The 27052-nt window shown below is 46.9% G+C and overlaps 1 protein-coding gene across 1 annotated transcript in view; it reads right to left on the reverse strand.

Annotated features, from left to right (window-relative positions):
* LOC133082656 (cytokine receptor-like factor 2) overlaps positions 1-27052 on the reverse strand; it is an 85880-nt gene that overhangs the window by 41308 nt on the left and 17520 nt on the right. Inside the window, exons 2-9 of the mRNA XM_061179323.1 lie at positions 24888-24990; positions 22279-22442; positions 21211-21344; positions 19125-19287; positions 18100-18205; positions 15690-15774; positions 13290-13544; positions 7293-7512 (exon numbers count right to left, since the gene is read on the reverse strand). Of these exons, the coding sequence (XP_061035306.1) occupies positions 7293-7512; positions 13290-13544; positions 15690-15774; positions 18100-18205; positions 19125-19287; positions 21211-21344; positions 22279-22442; positions 24888-24990 (1230 nt within the window). The remainder of the gene's footprint in view (positions 1-7292; positions 7513-13289; positions 13545-15689; positions 15775-18099; positions 18206-19124; positions 19288-21210; positions 21345-22278; positions 22443-24887; positions 24991-27052) is intronic.

The following is a 27052-nucleotide window of genomic DNA, read 5'->3' on the forward strand; positions in this document are numbered from 1 at the left end:
GTGGGTCCAGGGGTCGGGCTGGAGGGGAGGCTTAGGTGGTCTGCCCACCCGTTAGGTGGTGCTGAGCGCAGGGGGCATGCGCAGGACCCTGCTTTCGCTCCACGGTCTTCAAAAGTGGCAACCGGGTTTTTTGGTCTCTTTGTATCTTTTAGGCGCAGGATTTGTCCCGACTGCGCATGCACGCAGTTATTTTTGGTCCCATAGAGTTTATTTGTATTTTGTTGTGTCCAGGTGCAAGCATCGCCGCCCTGCAGCAAAGAGTACCAGGTCCCAGCAGAGGGTCCCAGGTCCCAGCCTGTCTCCCTTACAGGTTAAGATGCTCTGTATTTTCAAGAGACTGATTGTCTGCCCAGCATCATCTGGAGATCCCACCCAAGTCCAATTAGAATTTCAACAAGTTTTTTTTCCGTTGTTATTGACAAGCTGTTTATAAAGGGTGTGTGGGAATTCAAAAGGGCTCAGATTCGCCAAACAGAGGGGATTGGGGGGCGGGGCAGACGGAGAGAAAACCAAGAAACACACAGTGTACCAGACAGCCAGATGCCACGTTTATTAATAAAGCTGCAAAATTAAGTCAACCGGCCACGGGGCAGGGTCTGGAATGAACCCCGCAGACCCCAAGAGAGTCCAGGACGGGGTCCTGGGTTACAGACCTTATGTGACAGCAGGGGGAGCTGTAGACACGTCAGGACCGGCTGCCTCGGAATAGCTAAAAATGCGTCCTTCACCCCCGCCTGCCTCAGAATCTCCATCCAGGTGGATTATAAACCTCGGTGTGAATATTAAACCGTAGAGCGCTCAGAAACTCAGATAGGAGGACTGATGCAGCACCTCGGGGAAGGGGGATTTGTTTATACGAAAGTGTGAAAAGGACAAAATAAGCAGGAAAACACTCATCAATCCAGTTCTGCCAGCCCGAGGGCTCCAGGCACCCCAGGGAGGTGGGGTGAAAACATTTCCTGCTGGGATTTTCCCCAAGGCCTTTCCAGACGTCTGCATTGTGTTTCTAACGTATTTCTTGCCTATGCCGTGAATTGCACCCTCCTAGAATTCTCCAGGTGTGTGCGTGTTTATTTTTATTTTCTTGGAGCATCGTTTTATTTTTTTAAATGCTATCCTGTCATTGTAGTATTGGCAGAATTATTTTCACTGCATTTGGGGGATTATTTGGCATGGTGTCAGGACACATGCCCCTTGTGCCTGTCACAGAAATGTGCTGATTTAGAGCTTGATCCTGGGCCACACTCCCCCCCGCCCCGCCCCAGGCGCCATCGGTCAGGCGACCCTGCCTTGCTGCGCAGGAGAAAACAGGGTTCTACAGAAAGGTCCGTTGGTTTTCACATCTGTGTGGCCAGACCCATTAAGCATAAAGATACCTAAACACATATTTTGCTTAATCGTTGGCTTGAGTTTCTCGCCTCTTTTTTCTGTCCTTTCACTCCGTGGGGACTCAGAGTTGGCCTGAAAATTAGTTTAAGCTGAAGACATTTGAGATTCAACAGATGCCGGGAAGAAAAAACAACAACAACTTTTTAAAGCTTCCCTGCTCTGACCCGGAGGGGCAACTGCTAGGAAATAAGGTTCCATAAATTCCTCTTCAAGGTGGATCTACTCCCAGAATTCAGAACGCCAGAAAACCTCCCCTCCCCCCAAAAAAACTAAAAATTAAAAACCTCCCCCCAAATCCCTTCTCCAGGGGAGTTTTTGTCCCCAGAAGGAGATGGAAAAATCACTCATACCCGTACAGACAAACATCATCTCAAACTTTCTTATCTCGTGTTTGTGCTCGGAAAACCCACTTCTCTTTCCAAAAAGTTACTTGTTTTCCCCTCAGTGCTTTTCTGGCCAGCCTTCCTTTCACCTTGAAGCCCCAAAATTCTAACTATCCTTTCCAGTTACTCAGAACACGCCACCGCCAAGTATGCCGCTTTAGCCTGTGGATGATTTGGACCTAAAAGCCACACAGAACCCGTAGACTCCAGATAAGTAAGGAGATTTCCACGTATAAAGGAAATGCTCATTTGTAAAGATGTATGTCTCTCCCGTACCTGGAAAAAGAGGCTGCTTAAGAACTCTTATCAATAGAGAAGGCTCCACTTAATCTACATAACAAGCCCTGATAAATACCCTCTTCCACCATAGTTTCCTAGTCAGCTCCCCATAATTTGCCTTCTCCCCCAGAACCCTCAAATCTGTTTTCTTTTGTTTAGCTTAAAAAGGTATATATAACCACCCCTTGGAATTACTTGCCTCTGGGTACCCCCAAGTGTAACCGAGATGCTGTGCTAATAAACTTCAGTTTTTCTCCTGATAATCTGTCTATGGCCAATCTCAGTTATAAGGCCCCACCCAGAGAACCTAAAATGAGTACAGGAAAAATGTGTTTTTTCCTCTGTACACTCACCACTGAATTCTCCTCTAAGTATGCACATTGCATGCATAAATCACCTCTGGTGTTTTGTCCCTTCTTGTTAATCTGTCTTTTGTTGGTTTAATTCACAGGCCCCAGGCACTGAACCTAAAAGGGTAGGGGAAAAATGTTTTTCCCCTACAGTTCAAACCTCACTGTGGACCGATCATTACATAAAGATTCCTCTTAAGAACCACTTGGAAGCAGAGAATTCTGCAGTCGTCCAGTCCTTAGACCAGATTCTGGGGTCTTGTTCCCAACACTTCATCTGTTCTATGTGCCCAGTTGGCTTGGGGTGTGATTGACATGCTAAGAATGTACCCAAGGCAGCAGGAGGGTCCATAATGGGGACCTTGTTGGAATCAGGACAGGTTATCAAAGCCTATAAATATTCGGAGAGGGGAGCCTGGATTCCAGGGGCCCTGATGTGGCCATATTTTTGTCCCTTTATCACTCACCAGGAACCAGTGGCTGACGTGGCTGGGTGGGCCTCGTCCAATCAGTTGAAAGCCTGAATAGAACAAAAGCATGAACTCCCCTGAGCCAGAAGGAGGTGCCCAGGAAGAAATTTAACAAACGGCATACAAATCCTTTATTGAGAAAATTACCTGTTTCTACAGAAGATCTACGCAAATGGAAAGATATACCATATCCAAGGATGAGGAAGTTTATAGATTCATTGAATGAGTTTCTAGTTAAGTCCAGGTGGAGTTTCTCAGTGACTTGGAAAGATGACCCTGAAACTCATACAAAAGAAAAAAGGATTTTTTTTTTTTAATTATTATTTATTTTTGGCTGTTTTGGGTCTTCATTGCTGTGCACGGGCTTTCTCTAGTTGCAGAGAGCAGGCGCTACTCTTTGTTGTGGTGCATGGGCTTCTCATTGCGGTGGCTTCTCTTGTTGCAGAGCACGGGCTCTCGGCGCGCGGGCTTCAGTAGTGGTGGCACACGGGCTCTAGAGCACAGGCTCAGTAGTTGTGGCGCACGGGCTTAGTTGCTGGGATCTTCCTGGATCAGGGCTGAAACCCGTGTCCCCTGCATTGGCAGGCGGATTCTTAACCACTGCGCCACCAGGGAAGCCCAGAAAAAAGGATTAAGACATTTTTAAGAAGAAAAAAATGGGGAGAGATAGAGGAGTACCCTCCTGAATATCAAGATTAGGGTTATGAGTAGGCAAATAACTATGTTCTTATGTTCTTTACATAAGAACAGAAACACGTTCTTATGTAAACGGAAACTCTGTTTATGGCAGAGAGGGCCACACGGTGGAGAAAGGGTGGGTGCATCAGTAGAAGGTGGTAGACAATGGGCCATCCATAAAGAAAAAATAAATAAAATTACATCTCTGTGATAGGCGTTAATTTTGGCCCCAAGATTCTTCTCGCCCTGATGCCACACCCGTGAATATGTTCCATTGCTTGTCAGAAATCTTTGCAGAGGTAAATGAGATTCCTACTCAGTTGTGTTTAAGATAAATGACCCTGTGCTATATAATCACAAAAGCCCTTCAAAGAAGAAGAGGCAGGTAGAGCGATTCAAAGCATGAGAAGGAATAAATTCTGCCAGGATGCTGAATGACCTTGGAAGTGGATTCTTACCGAGTTGCTTCCAGAGAGAAACGCAGTCCTGCCAACACCTTGATTTCAGCTGTGGAAACAGATCCTAAGCAGAAAACCCAGCTCAGAAATGTGAGATACAACGTCTATGTTTTGGTGTCGCCATGTTTGTCATAATGTGTCATAATGTGTTATGCAGCATAGCTACCTAAGCAATCCCTAGCTCAGAATTTACATGCAAACCTATCCAGATGGACTAAACACAGACTTACAAATAGGAAATTATTACAGCTTCTGGGGGGAAATAGGAAGCTCTCTTTACGGCATCAGAATAGGAAATGACTGTTTAAACAAGACAGCAATGTGGAACCTACAAAATTGATACAGATGAATTTATTTGCAAAGCAGAAATAGAGACACAGATGTAGAGAATGGACGTATGGATACCAGGGGGGGAAATGGGGCTGGGATGAAGTGGGAGATTGGGATTCACACATATAGACTATTACACTATGTATAAAGTAGATAACTAATGAGAACAAACTGTATAGCACGGGGAACTCTACTCAATGCTCTGGGGTGACCTAAATGGGAAGGAAATCCAAAAAAGAGGGGATAGATATATATAGATATATATATATATATATACGTATAGCTGATTCACTTTGTGGTACAGCAGAAACCAACACAGCGTGGTAAAGCAACTATACTACAATAAAAATTCAGAAAAAATAAATAGATAAAAATGAACAAGACAGCAGACATTCACCCTAGAAACCAAAAGTGTTGTAAGCATCCAGGTGAGTGAGTCCATAAAAATATTCTGTTACACGTGAACCAGCAAAGGGATTTCAATGTAGGTCATCAGTCATCAGCCTTCTGATTTTATGTTTGAAGGAATCCAGAGAAGTCTGTAACCGGCCAGAATTCCTAAGACCTGGGTGAGCCCGAGATATCTAATGACCGTAGTTGTATGAGAAACACCGTCTTCCGAGGGGACGCTTATGACCCTTTTTCTCCAAGGGGTTTCAGATGCAAACTTATGGACGCCAATGATGCACAGGTTAAAACGTCCCTCACTTCTGCTGAAAGGAGCTTCCCGAATCCCACATTTCCAGCAGGATAGGTGGGGACCACCCAGATGTGAGAATCGGGAGTGGTGGGGGGGGGGAGTGGAAGAAAATCGAAACGTTCACTCTTTACCAAGTTCTGGGGCTTGTTATAAAATTTAACTATTTGCAAGAATGCCTGCGCTATGATCTGGGGGTTTTAGAACGCGAATATGTGAGCATGTGTGTCTTAAATTGATTTTGCATCGACAAACTCGGTAAAAAATGTGATTTTGACTTAAGACTGGGAGCCTCTGAATTCACGAAACGCAACACCTCTTAAATTCATGGGTTTTCTTGGCAGCGGTGCAGAGCCTGCGTGTGGAGGCAAATATGCCTCTTAGGGGATTTTTTTTAATCGAAGAAAATGTGAAAATGTAGTAAGCGGTGATGTTAACAAAACAGAGACATTTTTACGATGTATTTTTCCAAAATAACCAGAGGCCCCTTGCTAGTCCTGGCAGATGTCTGGAATTTTTTTTGTTGTTTTTCTATTAAAAACCAAATTGTTTGCCCTGTTTCACAGAAGCACCCACAGAGAGCATCTGACACTCCTGGCTTCATGGGTGATAGGATACAAGAGATTCTGCTTCCAAATGCAGACAGAACGTTTCATTAGAATGAGGACTGATTTGTCCTGTGGGATTTCTGAGCGTGTGTTTTCACGGCTAAATTCTGAACACACATAAAACAACGATAATTCAAGCATGGGGTGTGTACTTCGTGAAACTGCTTTCTGTGGATTCTGGGCTTAAGCTAATGAATGGATTTAATGAGGGTGATGGGAATCTTGTTTCTTGCTGTCGGAGAATGGATTTCACACATGGAGAGATGGGACTCGGAATGAATGCAGGCGTGTTCTCGGTGGGTGAGTCTCCTGGGGCCGCTGTAACCAAGTACCCCAAACGGGGGGCTTCAACCAGGAAGTCCATCCTCCCCCATCCTGGAGACCAGACGTCTGAGGTCAAGGTGTCCCAGGGCCAAGCTCCCTCCAGAGGCTCCAGGGGAGGGTCCTTCCTGCCTCTTCCTGCTTCTGGGGGCTCCAGGCGTCCCAGGGCTTGTGGCCGCATCCCTCCCGTCTCTGCCTCTGTCTTCCCGGGGTTTCTCCTCTGTGTCCTCATGTGGTCTTCCGTCCGTGTGTATCTATGTCCTAGTGGAAGATATGGGCCTTCTGCATGGAAAGATGCAGGTAACCACTGTGGACAAAGAATGTCACCTGCCATTTCAGTAAACAAATGACGTTTCGGCCACCAAGCCCTCAGCTACTGCAGCTGCCCCGACGGTGCCCCCTGAGGGGACTCAGGATGGAGAAAAACAGGATCCTGGCCCTAGAGAGTTAATTTTATTTATTTATTTATTTATTTATGGCTGTGTTGGGTCTTTGTTTCTGTGCGAGGGCTTCCTCTAGTTGCGGCAAGCGGGGGCCACTCTTCATCGCGGTGCGCGGGCCTCTCACTGTCGTGGCCTCTCTCGTTGCGGAGCACAGGCTCCAGACGCGCAGGCTCAGTAGTTGTGGCTCACGGGCCTAGTAGCTCCGCAGCATGTGGGATCTTCCCAGACCAGGGCTCGAACCCGTGTCCCCTGCATTGGCAGGCAGATTCTCAACCACTGCGCCACCAGGGAAGCCCCTAGAGAGTTAAGATACCTATCAGAGGAATGATTTCAATGAGCCCAGACTCTTGCATCTTCCCATACATGGAAAAGCGCTACACTCATTTACTTGAGATGTCTGGTTTTCTTTAATTAGGAGTAATCTTTTGATTACTGGGGGGTTTTTTGGTTTGTTTTTTTGTAAAACGCCTATATATCCAGGCTCCTCCCTGACCTCTTTGAAACAGTCCCTCAGAGCCATCTGGAAAGCCGCATCCCAGGCTTGAGTCCTCAGGAATGCCCCGACTAAAACATAACTCTCAACTTCTAGGTTGTGTTTTTTTCCCATGGACAGAATCATTCACAACTTCTTCCCATGAGTTTAGGGATTTGTGTCCCTGAGGCTCGTCATCACCACTGGTGGGCTGGCGTCAGCTGGCACCTTTGGGGGAGCTGAGAGGAGGGACGTTTGCCAGGGTTCTTGGCTGTGACCTCAGGGAGCCCACAATCCTGAGATGCCCAACCCCTCTGTGGGGTGCAGGTGGCCAGTGGGCAGACAGAGCCCAGAGCAGCCTCCGCGGGTGGCCCAGAAGCACCGGGGAAAGTAAACACTGTCCCTTCATCCCACAGGGGGGCGCAGACCCCAGCCGGGGGATATGGATGCCCAGCGCGTAATGCAGGGCGGGGCTCCCGCAGCACCAGCAGTGCCCCACGGCCACAGACAGGACTGCCGCACAGCCACGGCCGCAGGTGTCCCCGTGGAAGGGCAGCCACAGCCAGGACCAGGTGCAACCATGGACAGGCCCACGGATGCCAGTGTGGAAACCCACAGGAGACCACACTCCTCTCTGCCGGACCAGGAGGCCCAGAAACCCCAGCCAGGAAGCTTTGTCACCTGCTCTGTGCAAAGGAGCAAGAAAGGAACACCCGTGGGATCTTCCCCAATGAACCCCCAAAACTGTACCTACTCAGAACTGAATAGGACACACTATTTTTTTAAATTGAACTATAGCTGATTTACAATGTGTTAGGTTCAGGGGTACAGCATAGTGATTCAGTGACATTGTTTCCAGATTCTTTTCCATTATAGGTTGTTACAAGATACTGAGTATATTTCGCTGTGCTATACAGTAGGACCTTGTTGTGTGTCTATTTTATATATAGTAGTATCTATCTGTTATTCCCAAACTCCTAATTTATCCCTTCTCCCCTTCCCCCTTTGGTAAGCCTAAATTTGTTTTCTATGTCTGTGGGTGGGTCTATTTCTGTTCTTTAAAAAAATGATACAAAATGATGCACTATTGTATTTCTGCCCTCCTGGGAAAGGCAATGCATGAGATACATTTGTGCTGCGGAGAAGGAAACTCTCACACTTTGCTCAGAGTGTGGGCGGAGGTTTCCCCATCCCCTGTAAGTGGAGGATGGAGGTGCCATTCTCTGAGCCTCCCCCAGAGAAAACACTTGTTTCTGTGCTCACAACGCTTCTCACACCAGGGTGGTGTGGCTTCCACACGGAGAGTTTCTCCGATTCATTGTGGACAGCAGGTGGTGTCCCAGCATCCTTGGTGACCCTGAGTTCCCCGGGGTTAGCGCAGACCCCTCAGGGTCAGGGATCAGCCCCACAAGACTGGCCACACTTCAGCCAAATGTTAGGGACGCACGGGGTAAGTTATGGGGTAAAGGGCTCCCCTGCCCTCTCCAAGGGCACATCTCCCTCCCAGCACCTCCGTGAGTTCACCAGCCGGAAGCTCTCCAAACCCCATCGTTGAGGGTTTTACGGAGGGTCCACGGTGGATTAAATCACTGAGCAGGGCTGATTAATTCAATCTCCAGCCCCTGTCCCCTCCCCGGAGGTCAGAGGGTGGGGCTGAAATTCCAACCCTCTAACGGCAGGGTTGGTTCCCCTGGCAACCAGCACCCATCCTGAAGGCATCCAGGGGCCCCTGTTGGGTTGAAAAGGACTTATTATGAATATCAAAAGAAGTGCTTCTCCCCCCACCCATCCCCCCCATCCCTCAGGACATCCCGAGGGTTTTAGGAGCTCTGTGACAGGAACCAGGGCAGAGAACATATATTTCTTTTCTTTTCTTTTTCCTCCAGGCATTTCACACACCTCTCACCCCCTGCTTCTGGCAATCATCAATCTGTTCTCTGTATCTGTGAATTTGTTGGGGTTTTTTGTTTGTTTTAGGTTACACATATAAGTGATAACATACAGTATTTGTCTCTCTGTCTGACTTAATTCACTGAGCATCATGCTTTCCAAGTCCATCCATGTTGCTGCAAATGGCATTATTTCATTCTTTTTGTGGCTGAGTAATATTCCATTATATATATATATATATGGAGAGAGAGAGAGATGATAGAGATAGATAGATACAGATGATAAATGATAGGTAGACGGATGATAGATAGGTAGGTAGATAGATGATAGACGATAGATAGATGATATAGATAGATACAGATGATAAAAGGTAGATAGGTAGGTAGATAGATGATAGATATAGATGATAAATAAATGATAGGTAGATAGACAGATGGATAGATAGATGGATAGATAGATATCACATTCTCTTTACCCCTTCCTCTGTCGATGGACACTTAGGCTGTTTATGTATCTCGGCTATTGTAAATAGAGCTGCTATAAACATGGAGAGGCAGACGTCTCCTCGAGATCCTGACTATTTATTCTTTACATAAAAGCCCAGAAGAGTGGGATTGCTGGACCGTCCAGTATATTTCATATTTTATCACCACGTAACATCATTTTCTAGATTCTTTCCATCATGACTGCCGAAGCCCCGCTTATCCCACCTCGACTGTTAAAGCCACACTGTCATCCAGTGGAAACTGGTGTTCTTTCATCCAAATCCAAGGCTATTTTCCAATCACCAAAATGAAGAGGGGAAAATGTCATTAAGACATGTCGACAGGGATAGCAGAACATTCGAAGACAAGAGAAAAGAAGTTTTTTAAAAAATACCCACCACCTCGAGTGCACATATAATACGTTGATTTTGGTACGAGCCATTCCAGCTCCCAAGCCTGTGCTGGAGAATCCCAGGGCCTTTCTGTAAAAGGGATTCCTGACACCTCTGTGCATTTTTTCCTCCGGGTGACTGGACAGATAAGACTTCTTGAATCTGGAGACAAGAGAAGTGGGGTTTTCTTCTGGTTTTCCAGTGGTTGCAATGAAATCCCACCCAGACCTTGGTGCTGAGCCTATGGTCCCCTCTTAGGAGACCAGGCAGTGTCTAGCCTGGAGGGCCTGGCAGTCTGTCCCTCCCAAGGCTCCACTGCTCGCCCAGAGGGAGGAGTGAAGAATACTGGCCTGAATTCTTGCCACATCAGGTAGACAGAGAGGGTTTCCTGGGCCAGTGGGGTCAGGCCAAGGATGAGGAGGGGGAGGTGGACCCACAGGCTGACCTTGTTAGATGGTTACAGCCTGAACTGTGTCTCCCCCCAGATTCCTATGTTGAAGCCCTGACTCCCAGGACCTCAGAATGGGGCTGTATTCAGAGATAAAGTCTTCAAAGAAGTGACGAAGGAAGGTACAATGAGGTCACTAGGGTGGGTCCTGATCCCATAGCACTGGTGTCCTTGTAAGAAGAGGAGATCAGGACACAGACACGCACAGAGGGACGACCCTGTGAGGACACAGGGAGGAGATGGCCATCTACACGCCCAGGAGAGAGGCCTCGGGAGGAACCAGCCCTGCTGACACCTGGATCTCACATTCCAGCCTCCAGGACTGGGAGACATAAATGTCTGTTGTTTAAGCCCGACCCCACTGCCCCAGTCTGGGTTACTTGTTACAGCAGCCCTAGCTGACGAATACAACATCTGTCCACCTCAGTGATGATTCTGGAGCCAACTTGTTTCCTGAATCACAACTAAAATCCACATGGAGGCAACTCTCAGGAAAATCTAATGCTTACCCCGTTGATGGGACTAGATTCTGGAAATCTCCACGCACTTCCCCCAGAAAAGCCTGGTCTGAAGCACAGGGCATTGTGCCCGCCTGGGACATACAGGCAGGGGATTCCAGATGACCACACATCTCAGCTCTGTGACTCCAGGGGAGGATCATCTGCAGCCTCAGGTCCCCGGGAGACAGAGGGCTGCTTCCCTGGTCAGTGCCGGCCCCTTGCTCCCAAGAAGGGGGTTAAGCGTCCAAGCAGCACAGACTAGCCCTCCTCTGTGTTCCAGGATTCAGCGGGCATCTTGCTGTACCCCCTCCTTCTCAGAGTGTAGTGCACACACCGGCCACGTCCGCTCCCCTCCAGCCACCCCGGGGGGGCTTGTAGAAATGCAGCTGCTCGGACCCCAGAGACACCTGCTGAATCAGAACCTCTGGGCAGGGGGACACAAGCCTTCCCGGGGGGCTCCAGTGTGTGAGACCCCCTCTTTTCACCCCAATGAGTGAGGAGAAGAGAAACACTGCATGATTCCCAACTCGAGGACTCTGGAGAAAGGAAACATGGACCAGGACACGAGGGGTTCAACGGTGGAGACACAATTAAAACTTCCAGGGTGGGGCTTCCCTGGTGGCACAGTGGTTGAGAATCCACCTGCCAATGCAGGGGACACGGGTTCGAGCTCTGGTCCGGGAAGATCCCACATGCCGCGGAGCAACTAAGCCCGTGCGCCACAACTACTGAGCCTGCGCTCTAGAGCCCGCGAGCCACAGCTACTGAGCCCGCGCGCCACAGCGCGCCACAACTACTGAAGCCCACGCACCTAGAGCCCGTGCTCCGCAACAAGAGAAGCCACCGCGATGAGAAGCCCGCGCATCGCAATGAAGAGTAGCCCCCGCTCGCCGCGACTAGAGAAAGCCTGCACACAGCAGCAAAGACCCAACACAGCCAAACATAAATTAATTAATTACTTAAAATAAATAAATAAATAAAAGCCTCTCGCAGCCCAGAAACAAGGTCCCAGGTCCAGGCGTGCAGCCCACCCTGAAATCTTCCTCGGGGAAAGGTGACTTCTGGGGTTCCTGCTCTCCCACTTCCAACCCCGCACCGCAGCTCTGACCCAGGAATGACCTTCCCAGACGGGAACAATCACATAACGCCCACCTCCCGGCTTCCAGGGAAGAGAGTGGCCTTACCGCAGCTGGAAACCTGGCCCCAAATTGCAACACCTACATCCTACAGAGAGGAGACAATTAGCAATGTTGTCTTGAGCATGCAGGGGGAACGGGTTGCTGAGCTCAAAAACAGGGTGAGTGTCCTTCTGTGTTTGCAAACCCTTAGCGGGCTGCCTGCGTGCGATGTGTGTTGCATTCTGGCTTGGTGTTTGTTCACTAATAAAAGTGTTTTCTTTCCATTTCTATCTTTGTGGAGGAATTTTCTGGGGTGGGGAGAGATTTTGTTAAATTATAAATCCCCAACACCACACACACACACACACACACACACACACACACATGGACTCCAGGTATATCTGATCAAGTTTATTTACTGCACCCTGCAGGAAGAGACAAGATAAACTCAGTGCCGGCCTGAAAAACAAAAAAGAAAAAAACAACTAGATCTCAATAATCTAGAAATCTAGACACATCCTGTACGTGAAGCTTGAGGGCATCAAACTAACATTGTCCAGTTTCTCCACAAATATCAGCAAGCTGTTTACATCTCACCGTAGTTCTCATGCCAACACTTTTTTTTCTTTTTATTTCAATATAAAAAATAATAATGCACACTCAGCGGGGAATGTTCCAAATGTTCACGCAGGGCTTTTACATTCAAATGTCTCTTAGGAGTGATGTCCTGAGTGTGGACTCAGGAATCAAAACAGAGTCTGCTTAATAAAAAAATGTTCACGCGGGGCTTTTACCTTCAAATGTCTCTTAGGAGTGATGTCCCGAGTGTGGACTCAGGAATCAAAACAGAGTCTGCTTAATAAAAAAATGTTCACGCGGGGCTTTTACCTTCAAATGTCTCTTAGGAGTGATGTCCTGAGTGTGGACTCAGGAATCAAAACAGAGTCTGCTTAATAAAAAAATGTTCACGCGGGGCTTTTACCTTCAAATGTCTCTTAGGAGTGATGTCCTGAGTGTGGACTCAGGAATCAAAACAGAGTCTGTTTAATAAAATGCCTCAATGGTGGCAAAGAGGGTTTTTCCCTTTTGGAGCAAGAGCCGGGTGGCTGGTTGGTGTTGGTAACGCAGAATCCCTTTTGTACCTGGGGGTGCCGTGCCTCACCTGCTGGGTACGTGTGCCGCATAGCAAAAGATCTGAGGAACCACTCAGGTGCGAGTAGTAATGGCGAAAGGGCAGGACTGGGTGGGCACATGCGAAGGAAGGTGGTCTCAGGCCGCTGGCTGTCCTTCCTTACGATTTAAGTGAACCATGACAACGTGCCAGGTGAGAGCAAGAACAAGCCCAACCAACGGTCTGCCACCTATAGGGAATCCGCCTTCAAGCCCTTGCATATCGACATGGATGGGATGCATTGGTTGGATGGTTGGGGTGTCGGGTGACCCCAGACACCAGCATCCTCGGTTCTGGGGAGTTCCCTTCACAGTGGTTTTTAGTCCCTGAGATGTTGTCCTGGGTCCTACAATGTCAACGTAGATGTTGATGTTGGCTTTTGAGTTTGCACCCCCTCAGAACATTACGTATGAGTTGTCACTCATCACAAACGTAAAATCCCCGAGAGAGACCACCTCGCCGTCCTGGGGGGGCTGGCGAGGGAGCTGGCCGGGCTCCCCGGTGGCCTCTTCCTCCTCTGTCTGCCGGTACACAGGGCTCGTCACTGCTGTCATGGGCATCTCTGCCAGCTGGACCACCGCGGCCTCTTCCAGGATGAACTCCTGCTCCCCGTCTTCCATCTTATTCAAGTGAGCCACGTTCTGCGTGTCCTTGATCCACTCCTGCCAGGATGAAACATTGTGACTCAGGCTCCATGCAGCAAACCCCTCCCCTCGGGGCCCGTGCATCCCCGGAACCCTGGCAGCCTCCCTCCGGAGGGGATGCCACTCCCAGCAGAACAAAAAAGCTCTCATGTTTAGCATCTTGGCATAGAGCTTGTGGTTTCAGACCTGCCTTTTGTCATCAGCCTCAAAGCGCTGGCCTGTGGTCACTCCTCACACATGAGGACTGCCTGAAGGGCTTTTCTAGAACCCAAAACAGGAAACACAGATTCCTCTCCCCCCCGCCCCCGACCCCGCAGGTATGTTCTCTGAGATGGGGGTGACTTTTCAGAAGGAGGATCATCACTCAGCAGGTCCAGGGGGCCCAGATGCTGAATTCTAACAAGTGCCCTGGGGTTTCCTGATGCTGGCCGGGAGCACATCTGGAATAGGGTGTTCCACGGGACTGTCTTCCACGGGTGACTCCTCTGTCCCCTATAACATCTCCCTTCCCCGGCCCAGCCTCCCCCATCTCCTTCTTCCAGCCCCAAGTATTGAAAAACTTCCGATTTCCTGTCCTAAACTCTGCTGTAACCCCCTCTCTTCTCCCTTGAAAGGAACTGGGACACCCCCAAATATGCCGCTTTGGCACAAGGATTATTTTCAGCTAAAGGCAATGGAGAATGAACCGCTGCAGAGAGGATTCTCTGCCCTCCGTTTATCCTCCCTAGAAGCAGGGCATAAATGTCCCTTTTGGAAAGGAAATGTACATTTGTAAACGGTCACCCTGACCCTTCCAACTCCAGAGACAACACTTATCACCTGGGAGAACTTGAGTCTGCATAAAATCTTACTAAAGAACCCTTATTTTTCATGCATTTCCTAGTCACCGTCTCATATCTTGCCTGCCACCCACAAGTCCCCAACCCCTTTTCTTTTACTTGGTCTCTCCTCCACACTCTATCACCCTTTGTTAAAATGGCACATCACTCTCCAGGTCTGTAACTACTTCTTGGGGGTTTTCACTTGTTTTCATGTGCATACAAAATAAACCTTTTCTCTTCTTAATCTTTTTCTTTTTTCTTTTTTTTTTTTGTCCATTTAATTTGCAGGCATCAGGGACAAAACTTAACAGGATAGAGGAATGTTTTTGTGGGTTTTCTTTCCATTTTTTTCCCCTCTCCTACACCTAAGTAGTTTTAAAATTCACCTTGCTCCTGTGGAAGGTTAAATAGTGCAGCCCTTCCAAAATAAAGATATGCCCAAGTGCTAACCCTCAGAACCTGGGAATGGGACCTTATTTGGAAATAGGGTCGTTGCAGATGTGATGAAGTGAAGGGTCTGAGACAAGGTCCTCCTGGATGAGGGTGGCCCTACATCCAATGACAGGGTCCTTATAAGACACAGAAAAGGAGAGACACAGACACAGAGGAGAAGCCCCGTGAAGACGGAGGCAGAGACGGGAGGGATGCGGCCACAAACCCAGGGACGCCTGGAGCCCCCAGAAGCTGGAAGAGGCAGGAAGGACCCTCCCCTGGAACCTCTGGAGGGAGCGTGGCCCTGGGACCCCTTGATCTCAGATGTCTGGTCCCCAGGACTGGGCGAGGATTAATGTGTGGTGTTTTGAACCCCGCAGTTTGTGGCAGCTGCAGGGAACTGGCATAACTCTGATCCCAGGGTCCTATAAAATCTACGCCCGGGGGTCCACTGCCTGGCAATCTCCTGGGGACAGGGGTGCTGATCCCCTCTCTCTCATTCCTCCCAACTCCTCCTCAGCCCCCCTTTAAGCATTTATCACATGAATGAAATAACAACCATAAAGTTTGAAAAAGGAAGTGTAGGTTTTGTTGTCAGCCCTGCAGAGGGAACAGATTAAGAACACAACTTCCTGATGAGATCAGAAAGCGATTAGGCTGGAAAATCCCGTAGGGGGGCGGCCACTGATCTCTGGGGCTGATTTCAAGAGAAGCCACCCTCGGAGGCCCTTGGATCTACTCTCTCTGACCAAAAGAGAAAAGAACATGCTGCTGCTTTCAAATGCAAAAAGGCTCACAGGCATTTAAAGAGGCCGCTGGAATAGAAGCGGGTTTTTAAATGGTGCATAGGGGAGATATTAGGACAGCGCAAAGCAAGCCTGTTTTTTATGCCCAAGGAGATGGCACTTACCTGGAAGTTACCTTGGTGAGACTCAAAGAGCCCAGAGAAGGTGAATCTCGGATCCGGCACACTGGGCATGAGAACCTTCTTAACCCTGAAATGGACATGGGGAGTCTGGTCAGACAGGCTGGCGCCCCTGAGCAGGGCTGTGGATGTCCAGGCGGACAGACCCCCGGCCCCCGCCCCGCCATGAGGGGCCCAGGATGGCTGCAGATTTTGACCCCAGAGGCTGCACACCTTGGCGGAACTGCGTACCCAATTTCAAAACATGTGCCCCACTCCTACGCCCCCCAGGTACCCTGCTCCCAGCATCCACGTGAAGCCCTCACCAGGAATGTGATGTTAGGGGCATGGAGCCCATCTCTGCAAAAGAGCAATTCTTATTACCTAGGAATCACTATTTCTATTGACATTATGGACTGAATTGTGTCCCCACCTCCCCAAATTCATAGCTTGAAACCCTAACCTCTCAATCTGACCGTATCTGGAGGTTGTACTTCTTAGGAGGTGATTAAGGTGAAAGGAGGTCATAGACATGGGGTATGAAGGTGCTCAGGATACACCACCCCAAAATATGCCACTTGGGGATATTGTGTATTTGGAGGTGAAGGCACTTGAGAAACAGCAGAGACAGGAGAAGCCCTCTGCCCTCCCCCGTCCACCTAAAAGCAGAGCACAAATTTCCCTATTTACAAAAAAAAAAAAAAAAAAAATTCCATTTGTAAAGGTGCCCCCCCCCTCCTTTACTGGGAAATGGGCAATGAGTCACATCACTGAGATGGCACCAAGATGCTTCCACATATAGACAACCTTTATCTGCCTGTAGTTTCCCCCACACATTTCTTAGTCACCTTCCCACAATTTACCCACATCCAAACTCCCTTTTCCTTTGTCTAGTGACTTCTCCACAAATTATTACCTTTTGTTAAAATGGTATAGAAGCCTCCGAAATAACTGCCTTGTTAGGTGTTCACTTCCTTTCTACGAATCTCCATACGCTTAAAAATATTACATCAGTAAAGAAACATGCATTTACTTATGTTACTCTGTCTTTGGTCAGTTTAATTTGCAGGCCCCCAGAAAAAGAACCTAAGAGGTTCTCATCTAATAAGATGCTAACCCTATGTGACTGGTGTCCTTAAAAGAAGAGGAGATTAGTACACAGATGCATAGAGAGGGACGACCATGTGAGGACACAGGGAGGAGAGGGCCGTCTACACACCCAGGAGAGAAGCCTCAGGAGGAACCAGCCCTGCCCATACCTGGACCTCAGATTCAAGCCTCCAGTACTGGGAGAAACAAATGTCTGTTGTTTGAGCCCCCCCAGTCTGGGGTGCTTTGTTATGGCAGCCCCAGGAAAATAATACAGTTGATTTCACCACTCGTCGTGAACAAGGACTTCCTTGAAGACAGGACAAGTGTTAGTGTTTTCCAAGAAGTGTACTCCTCAGATTCCCTCAGGGGTGATTTCAGTTTTGTATTAAAAACATCAGACATGTCACCTGTCAACACGCTTATCTGATTGCTTCATCCACTCCCTTGCAGAGAACCATATTGCAGGCATCTGTTTGAGCTGGTCAAAGAGAGAGCAGACTGAAGAAAAAATGGGGCGATTTGCAAGAATTAAGGGAAGCTGCTCCATGCTGTATCCAACCATGATGGGATGTCCTTGAAATTGTCTAACTTAGCCTAGCTCAGACCCAGCCTGAGTGGTCCAGAATAGCGGTCCATGTCTCTCTATGCATCACTCCAGTCGTTGCTATGGAAACCTCATCCTAAGAAACAAAGATGGCACCCACGGCCCTGGGCATCAGTGCCTTCAAACATCATCAAGAAGTAGAAGGCCCGGGCGCAAGTACGTTTAAAGAAAGATGGAAAAAGCGGTTGTTAAATTATTGCATGGAAGGTTAATGGGGAGAAATATTTAATATCATATTTTTTAAATGCTTTCTATGGTCTCAAAGAATATTGTTTTGCTGTATCTGTAAATGGATTTACAAACCAGACAAGCTTTCTTCTTGTCCAGTTCTTCTCACGTCACTCACCAAATTGTCTCATTTAATAAATCTCAATAAAAATTAAAAGGTGTTTTAAGTACCTGCCATTGTACCATGACAGGAGGACACAGCTCAATGGGGCATGTGTTTGAAGCAAGGTAACGCTCTGATAGGAATGAGCATTCTTATATCCTACTGTCTCCACGAGAATATTTGTCAATGAATTCTGCAGATATCTCTGCACCTTTGGCATTATTTCCCTCTCAATTTTCTTGTCATATACCACTGGCAAAGTGTGTATTATAGAGAAAGTGATATTCAGCTAAATAATCATATCAGACAATTCTTTTTTTCCCCCCAATTCATGGACATATTGGAACCAAAGCCCATGTGTCTGAGGATTCTGGCAGGGTCATCCTTACCTCCGTAGTTTCCATAAAGGCAGAAGGAGAAGGGAGGCTATCAGGAAGGTGACCATGCCAGCAACTAAAATAAAATTTGGGAAAAGACTGTTTTCCTGGCACAAATCTAAATCAAAACAGAATGAGGGCTGTAAGTTATCAAGATAATTTCAACATAATACTAGATCACACTCCAAACCCTGCCACCCCCATTTTTTTTTTTTCCTTTATAAATGTCAGGGTCAGCAAATCTTGATTTTGGTGTGAAATATCCTGGAAAGAGAGATGGTGACACTGGACAGGCAAACATCAGGAAGGAGGGAGTGTAGATTTAACTCACTGCCAGGGGTATTTGAGGATATCAGGGCTTGCTTTGGTCTATCCATATCTATCATCTATCTATCTATCATCTATCTATCTATCTATCATCTATCTATTTACCTACCTACCTATCTACTTATCTATCTACGATATATATCTGTCTACTTACCTATCCATCTATCTAGCTAACTATCTATCACCTATCATCCATCTATGTCTATCCATCTATCTATATCTGTCATCTATCTATCATCTATCTATCTATCAATTTACCTACCTACCTATCTACTTATCTATCTACGATATATATCTGTCTACTTACCTATCCATCTAGCTAGCTAACTATCTATCACCTATCATCCATCTATGTCTATCCATCTATCTATACCTGTCATCTATCTATCATCTATTTATATGTCATCTATCTATCACCATCTATCATCTATCAATCTATCCATCTATCACCTATTTATCTATAGATCTCTCTATGCATCTATACCTATATCCATGGAACCACATTCATAAATGACACATTATTCTTGCTATGTTCATCGAAATAAAAATGAAAATTAGTCCAATAATGATGGAAACCAGAAGAGGAATTGCTTCCACCGTGACCTCTGGAGCAGGACTTGGGGTCATCCGTGTTTCCAGGTGCCCCATTCCACCCTCCCCCCAACGTAGGGTGTTGGACCATGTTGTACAGTGATGCTGCGTGACATTACCTGTTAGCTTGCCCCTCTGCTGGTGTATCACCTCTGACCAGTCGCTTGGGTATGTGTCAGAGCCGTAGCTGGACTCCAGCGCTTTCACTCTGGCCCGAAAGAAATAACACTTCTCAGCGTCCAAACTGTCGAGCGTGACGTTGCAGGTTTTTGCCTCCTTGGACTAGAGGGAAAAGGAGACACGATGACCCATGATTGACCCAGACTTTTTCATCTTCTACCAGGGATTCACACAAGATTCCTCCTTGCAGGATTTCCCTCTCTTGTTTCACTTCCTCTCTCTGCCCAGATCTTTATCCTCCAAACAACAGCAAAAACAAATGTGGCAGCACCTCTACACCTTCCTCCAAAAAGGAAAAAAAATTCGTCATGACAAACATGATGACAGACGCTTTTGAAGAATTACTAAGTTCTTTCTTTCAAAAAAAAGTAACTTTTAAAAATAGAAGTATAGTTGCTGTGCAGTATTATATGTTACGGGTGTATAATATAGTGGTTCACAATTTTTAAGGGTTATACTTCATTTACAGTTATTATAAAATATTGGCTATATTCCCCAAGTAACTTTTTTTATGAATATAAAAGTAATGCAAGCTACGGCTTCCCTGGTGGTGCAGTGGTTAAGAATCTGCCTGCCAATGCAGGGGACATGGGTTCGAGCCCTGGTCTGGGAAGATCCCACGTGCCACGGAGCAACTAAGCCCGTGCGCCACAGCTACTGAGCCTGCGCTCTAGAGCCCGCGAGCCACAACTACTGAGCCCGCGTGCCACAACTACTGAAGCCCGTGCGCCTAGAGCCCGTGCTCCGCAACAAGAGACGCCACTGCAATGAGAAGCCCGCGCACCGCAACAAAGAGTAGCCTCCGCTTGCTGCAACTAGAGAAAAGCCCACATGCAGCAACAAAGACCCAACACAGCCAAAAAATGAATTAATTAATTAAAAAAGAAAAAAAAGTAATGCATGCTTACATTTGAGACTTCAGAAAACACACACAAAACCACACACACACACACACACACACACACACACACACACACACACAAAGGTAAAATAAGACACTTAAAACCTGTCTTTATTCTGGCTCCAAAATACAATCACCATTAACAAATTGATATCATTTCTCTCCTTCCGGGGGTATGGTATTCATTGAACACAATATTTAATGTACGCATTGCTTCTTATCACTAAATATTCTTTAAAATACCTTTTGATGGCTCTTACATCTTTTATTATAAATGTACCATAATTTGTTTGACTATTTTCCTGCTGTATGCCACACAGGTGGTCCCTGAGTCCATGTATTTATTTTAGATAATGCTTCGATAGACATCTTTGTGCATACAGCCTCATCCACATTTTGAATTATTCCCCGAGGATTGATTTCTGCAAAGGGAATCAATTGATGAGAACGAGGGCCATGACGGAGGTCTTAAAGTTTCCTGATGTTCAACATCATTAAAAATGATCACATTTTATCATCAGCTATTTAGGAGAACTCCAGTATCCCTCTATTTTTTTTTAAACTTTTATTTATTTATATTATTTATTTTTGGCTGCGTTGGGTCTTCGTTGCTGCGCACGGGCTTTCTCTAGTTGCGGTGAGCGGGGGCTACTCTTTGTTGCGGCGTGTGGGCTTCTCATTGTTGCGGAGCACGGGCTCTAGGCACACGGGCTTCAGTAGTTGTAGTTGCGGCACGTGGGCTCAGTAGTTGTGGCTCCCGGGCTTAGTTGCTCTGCGGCATGTGGGATCTTCCCTGACCAAGACTCGATCCCGTGTCCCCTGCATTGGCAGGCAGATTCTTAACCGCTGTGCCACCAGGGAAGCCCAGTATCCCTCTACTTTAATGTGTATTTCTTTGATGAGCAGTGATTCTAGTCTACTGATTCCAGCCATTTGTCCGTCTTTTCCCTTTTTGGATGAGTCCCCCCTGCTTCTGTCACATACACCAGGCTCCACAATCACATGACCAAGTCCTTAAAATAAATCTCAATATCTTTGTCTCTGTGTCTCTCCATCTTTCTCCATCGTTCGCATCTTGGGGATACTTACGCACACCTGGCCTGGGAAGACGTCCCTGCCCTCACCTGCCACTCGGTGTCAAAGGTGCTCTTGTGCTGGATTTCATACACGAGACCTTTGTACCACAGGTCAGAGCAAGTCACTGTCACTGCTCCCTGATGCCACTGGAAGCTCAGGTCACTCAGGGATCTGGGTTTCACTAAGAAGGAGAAATAGCACATCTAATTGTGACTAACACCTCTACAAAGATAAACATTGCACATCTCTAACATTACAGTGGTGACTGGGCTTGGGTTCACTGTCCTCTGACAGTTCCAATCCCTCCTCTAATATCTTATGAGATTTGGGGTTTCCGTGTCTTTAGTACATTGACAATAGAACTTTTAGCCAGCTCTCCAAGGACCCGTAGGTGTCTCGTGGAAAGAGCTCTCTGAAATTGCTTGAAAAACTTTTCTGTCTCTGTTATGGGATAAACTGTGTCCCACCAGAAAAAGACACTTTGAAGTCCTGGACCCTAGCACCTCAGAATCTTTGGAAAGAGGATCATTACCGGTGTAATTAATTGTTTAAGATAAGATGAGGTCGTCCTGGAGTAGCGTGAGCCCTAATCCAATATGGGATGTCCTTATAAGAAGAGAAGAGACACAGACACACAGAGGAGAAGCCACATGAAGGCGGATGCAGAGACGGGAGGGATGTGGCCAGAAGCCCAGGGATGCCCAGGATTACCAGCAGCTCCCAGGAATTGAGGGAGAGGCTTGGAGCAGATCCTCCCTCAGAACTTCAGAAGGAACCAACCCTACCCACATCTCAACTTGGGAACTTCTGGTGTCCAGAACTGGGAGACAATGTTTATTTCAAGCTACCTAATTTCTGATCATTTTTTATGGCACGAGGAGACTTATACAATGTCTATGAGGGATTTTTTTCAGTAGGAGGTCCATAGCTCTCATGGGATTCTGAGATGGACCTGTGACATCCCATCCCTCAAAAAAGGGGGGGAAAAAAAGAAACACTGCCTCGCAGAAATCCAGACCAAAACATGAATCTTTGGAGAGAGGGCTTCACTACCCTCGTACGATGTACCCTAATCCAAACCGGACAGTCACCCCTCAAGGTACCAAAGCACGTACGGTAGTTGCTGATCCACAGTCTCTTGCTGAGAAGAGGCTGAGTTCCATTCCTGATGGAAAAATGTAGAACTGCATCTTTTTCTACTTCCAAGAGGCACCCGGCCGTGTAACCTTGTTGAAGGGTATACTTGGAGCATGGTCTGTACGCCTCATTGCCGCTTAACCTGTGATTTAAAAAGAGAAAAATTCAGCTATGTAGCATCTTTTTTTTATATATATATAATTTTTTTTCTTTATTTATTTTTGGCTGCATTGGGTCTTCATTGTTGGGCACGGGCTTTCTTTAGTTGCGGCGAGCGGGGGCTACTCTTCGTTGCGGTGCGCGGGCTTCTCATTGCGGTGGCTTCTCTTGTTGCGGAGCTCGGGCTGTAGGCGCGCAGGCTTCCGTAGTTGTGGCACGTGGGCTCAGTAGTTGTGGCTTGCGAGCTCTAGAGCGCAGGCTCAGTAGTTGTGGTGCACAGGCTTAGCTGCTCTGAGGCATGTGGGATCTTCCCAGGCCAGGGCTTGAACCCGTGTCCCTTGCATTGGCAGGCAGACTCTTAACCACTGCGCCACCAGGGAAGCCCTGTAGCATCTTAAAATAACATCTTAAGGGCCGTTCCTTTGCTCCATGACTCTGTCACTGACTCAGATTAGGTACCACGTCATTCGCTTCAATGACCCCCTTCCCCTTACAACTACAGCAAGACCTGTGGAAACAGAAAAGTACCCCTCTCTCAAAATGTTTACACGCCTTGAATGGATCTTGTAGGGCTTGAATTGTGGCCCTCCAAATGGCATGCCTACGTATCAATACTAACCCCGGAACCTGGGAACAGGACCTCATTAGGAAATAGGATCTTTGCAGATGTGATGCAGTGAAGGGTCTGAGATGAGGTCCTCCTGGATGAGGGTGGCCCTACACCCAATCACAGCGTCCTTCTAAGACACAGAAGAGGAGAGACACAGACACAGAGGAGAAGCCCCGGGAAGATGGAGGCAGAGACGGGAGGGATGCGGCCACAAGCCCAGGGACGCCTGGAGCCCCCAGAAGCTGGAAGAGGCGGGAAGGACCCTCCCCTGGAGCCTCTGGAGGGAGCGCAGCCCTGGAACACCTTGACCTCAGACATCTGGTCTCCAGGATGGGGGAGGATGAATTTTCCTTGTTTTAAGCTGCCCAGTTTTTGGTACTTTGTTGTGGCCGCCCTAGGAAAGTAAGTGACCTGCAGAGTAACCCAGCCCTTGACTCAAGGAGGCATTTTTATTTTATATCGGAGTAGAGCTGATTAACAATGTTGTGATAGTTTCCGGTGCACAGCAAAGTGAGTCAGCCATACATATACACGTATCCAGTCTCCCCTCCCATCCAGGCTGCCACTTAACATTAAGCAGAGTTCCCTGTGCTATACAGTAGCTCTTTGTTGGTTATTCTTTTTTTGTTTTTTTTAAATAAAATTTATTTACTTAGTTTTGGCTGCATTGGGTCTTTGTTGCTGTGCGCGGGCTTTCTCTAGTTGCGGCGAGCGGGGGCTACTCTTTGTTGCAGTGCGCGGGCTTCTCGTTGCAGGGGCTTCTCTTGTTGTGGAGCACGGGCTCTAGGCGCGTGGGCTTCAGTAGCTGCGGCTCACGAGCTCAGTAATTGTGGCTCGCGGGCTCTAGAGCACAGGCTCAGTAGTTGTGGCGCACGGGCTTAGCTGTTCTGTGGCATGTGGGATCTTCCCAGACCAGGGCTCGAACCCGTGTCCCCTGCATTGGCAGGCGGATTCTTAACCACTGCGCCACCAGGGAAGTCCCTGGTTATCCTTTTTAAATGTACCAGTGTGTACATGTCAATCCCAAACTCCCTAACTATCCCTTCCAGGAGACACTTTTAATAGGGATGTCCCAAGATTGGGTATATCTTTGAGGCTTCCCTGCAATATTAAGAAGAAGCCTATAGGACCCAGCGTGAGACCAGCTTATACTCCATCCTTAAGATCTCAAACCCAAGCAGTGACGAGACCAAGAATTATCTCCTTTATGACTAAAGAAACGGATGCGGCACTTCCCTCGTGGTTAAGAATCCGCCTGCCAATGCAGGGGACACGGGTTCGAGCCCTGGTCCGGGAAGATCCCACATGCCCCGGAGCAACTAAGGCCGTGCGCCACAACTACTGAGCCTGTGTTCTAGAGCCCGCGAGTCACAACTACTGAAGCCCACACGCCTGGAGCCCGTGCTCCGCAACAAGAGAAGCCACCGTAATGAGAAGCCCCCGCACCGCAACAAAGAGTAGCCCCCGCTCGCCACAACTAGAGAAAGCCCGTGCGCAGCAAGGAAGACCCAACGCAGCCAAAAATAAATAAAGTAAGAAATTAACTAAAAAAAAGAAAAAAGATATAATCAAATATCTATTTAAAAAAAAAAAGAATCTAGGTGGTTTCGAGCGTGAGTCAGTCATCACTCCGTTAGAAGGTCTGGGAGCTGCGGCTGCAGCTGTGGTGAGGCCTGAGGGCTAAGGAGGGCACACACATTCACACTTGCACTTTCTCATTCTTCACACGTTCACTTCCTGGGCCTCCCAGTTGCTGACATCTTAGAAGAGGAAATATTTTAGCCATAAGCATGGTTTTCCCTTCCTCAGGGCACTTACTTTAGGAGGAATGTCAAATTAGTCCCAGAGTATTCACTTGCATTCCACGTAACCTTCACAGTTTCGAAATTAAAGTTGATGATTTGAAACTGCAATGCTTCTCCTGGGTAAAAAGAGACAAATAAAGTAGACTTTGAGGCAATGCTGGAAAGAGTGAAATTTGTAAAATGATGTCAGCACTCATGTTATAAGAATGATATAGTGCTTTTTAAAAAAAATTTGATGATATATTTTATTTAACCCTATATATCCAGAATATTATCATTTCAACATGATATCTATCTATATCTATCTATCTATCTCTATTATCTATCTATGTATCTCTATTATGTATCTATCATCTTCATCATCATCATCATCTAGCTATTACCTATCTACTATCTATTTATGTATCTATCAATCATCTATCATCTATATCATCTATCTACCTATCATCTAACTTATCATCATCTATCTGTTATCTATGTCATCTATCTGTAATTATCAACAAGATATTTTATATTCTTACTATGTGTCTGGAGTCTGCTATGTGTTTCATACTTATAATACAAGAATGATAGAGTGCTTTAAAGGGACAGAGAAAACCAAGATTCTCACAAACAAACCGGTCATGACTTATGTCAGTAAGAACTGCAGGATCTATGAAGGTCGGTGAGAAAACTCAGTCACTTTGAGAGACAGTGCAAGATTACAGCTGACTTTCTTCTCACGTTGGCAAGAAGTAATGATCATCGGTTAGTGTGAAGAGTAAAGAGTGAGTGCCGACTGTGTGTCCAGCGGCACCATGTTTTGTGGGCACACACAGAGGAACTGGACACTGTCCCCCGTCCACCAAAGTCACTGTCTTACTCAGAACACCACACATGACGAGTCGAGGAAAAGCTCAAGGTCAAGTGAGTCCTTCAATGTTTGCTTTAGACGTTACTTAGGCTCCACACCTGTCAGAATGGCCATCATCAAAAAGACCACAAATAATAAATGTTGGCGAGGGTGTGGAGAAAAGGGAACCCTCGTGCACTGTTGGTGGGGATGTAAATTGGTGCAGCCGCTGTGGAAAACACTATGGCAGTTTCTCTAAAAGATAAAAATAGAGCTCCATAGAATCCAGCAATTCCACTCCTGGGCATTTATCGCGAAAAACGAAAACTCTAATTTGAAAAGATACATGCACCCCAATGTTCATAGCAGTACTACTTGCAATAGCCAAGACATGGAAGCAACCTAAACGTCCATCAACAAAGGAATGGATAAAGAAGACTTGGTACATATATACAATGGAATATTACTCAGCCATAAAAAAGAATGAAATAATGCCATTTGCAGCAACATGGATGGACCTAGAGATGATCATACTAAGTGAAGTCAGTCAGAGAAAGACAAATATCACATGATATCACTTACATGTGGAATCTAAAATATGACACAAACTAGTGAATGTAACAAAACAGAAGCAGACTCACAGATACAGAGAACAAACTAGTGGTTACAAGTGGGGAGAGGGAAGGGGGGAGGGGCAAGATAGAGGTAGAGGATTAAGAGGTACAAACTATTACGTATAAAATAAATAAGCTACAAGGATATATTGTATAACACAGGGGATATAGCCAATATTTCATAATAACTATAAATGGAGTGTAATCTTTAAAAAATTGTGAATCCCTATGTTGTATACCTGAAACATATATAATATTATAGATCAACTATATCTCAATTTTATAACTCATATATTTTTTATAAATTTATTTATTTATTTGTTTATTTCTTTATTGGCTGTGTTGGGTCTTTGTTGCTGCACGCGGGCTTTCTCTAGTTGCGGTGAGCGGGGGCTACTCTTCATTGTGGTGCGTGGGCTTCTCATTGCGGTGGCTTCTCTTGTTGCGGAGCACAGGCTCTAGGCACGCGGGCTTCAGTAGTTGTGGCACACGGGCTCAGTAGTTGTGGCTCGCGGGCTCTAGAGCGCAGGCTCAGTAGTTGTGGCGCACGGGCTTAGTTGCTCTGCGGCATGTGGGATCTTCCCGGACCAGGGCTCGAACCCGTGTCCCCCGCATTGGCAGGTGGGTTCCTAACCACTGCGCCACCAGCGAAGTCCCAAAACTCATAATATATTTAAACAAAAAGAAAATGTGTAAGTTTTTTCTTCATCCCTTTGAAATATATGTAGAGAT

The sequence above is a fragment of the Eubalaena glacialis genome, chromosome X (genome assembly GCF_028564815.1).
Source record: "Eubalaena glacialis isolate mEubGla1 chromosome X, mEubGla1.1.hap2.+ XY, whole genome shotgun sequence".
NCBI lineage: Eukaryota > Metazoa > Chordata > Mammalia > Artiodactyla > Balaenidae > Eubalaena > Eubalaena glacialis.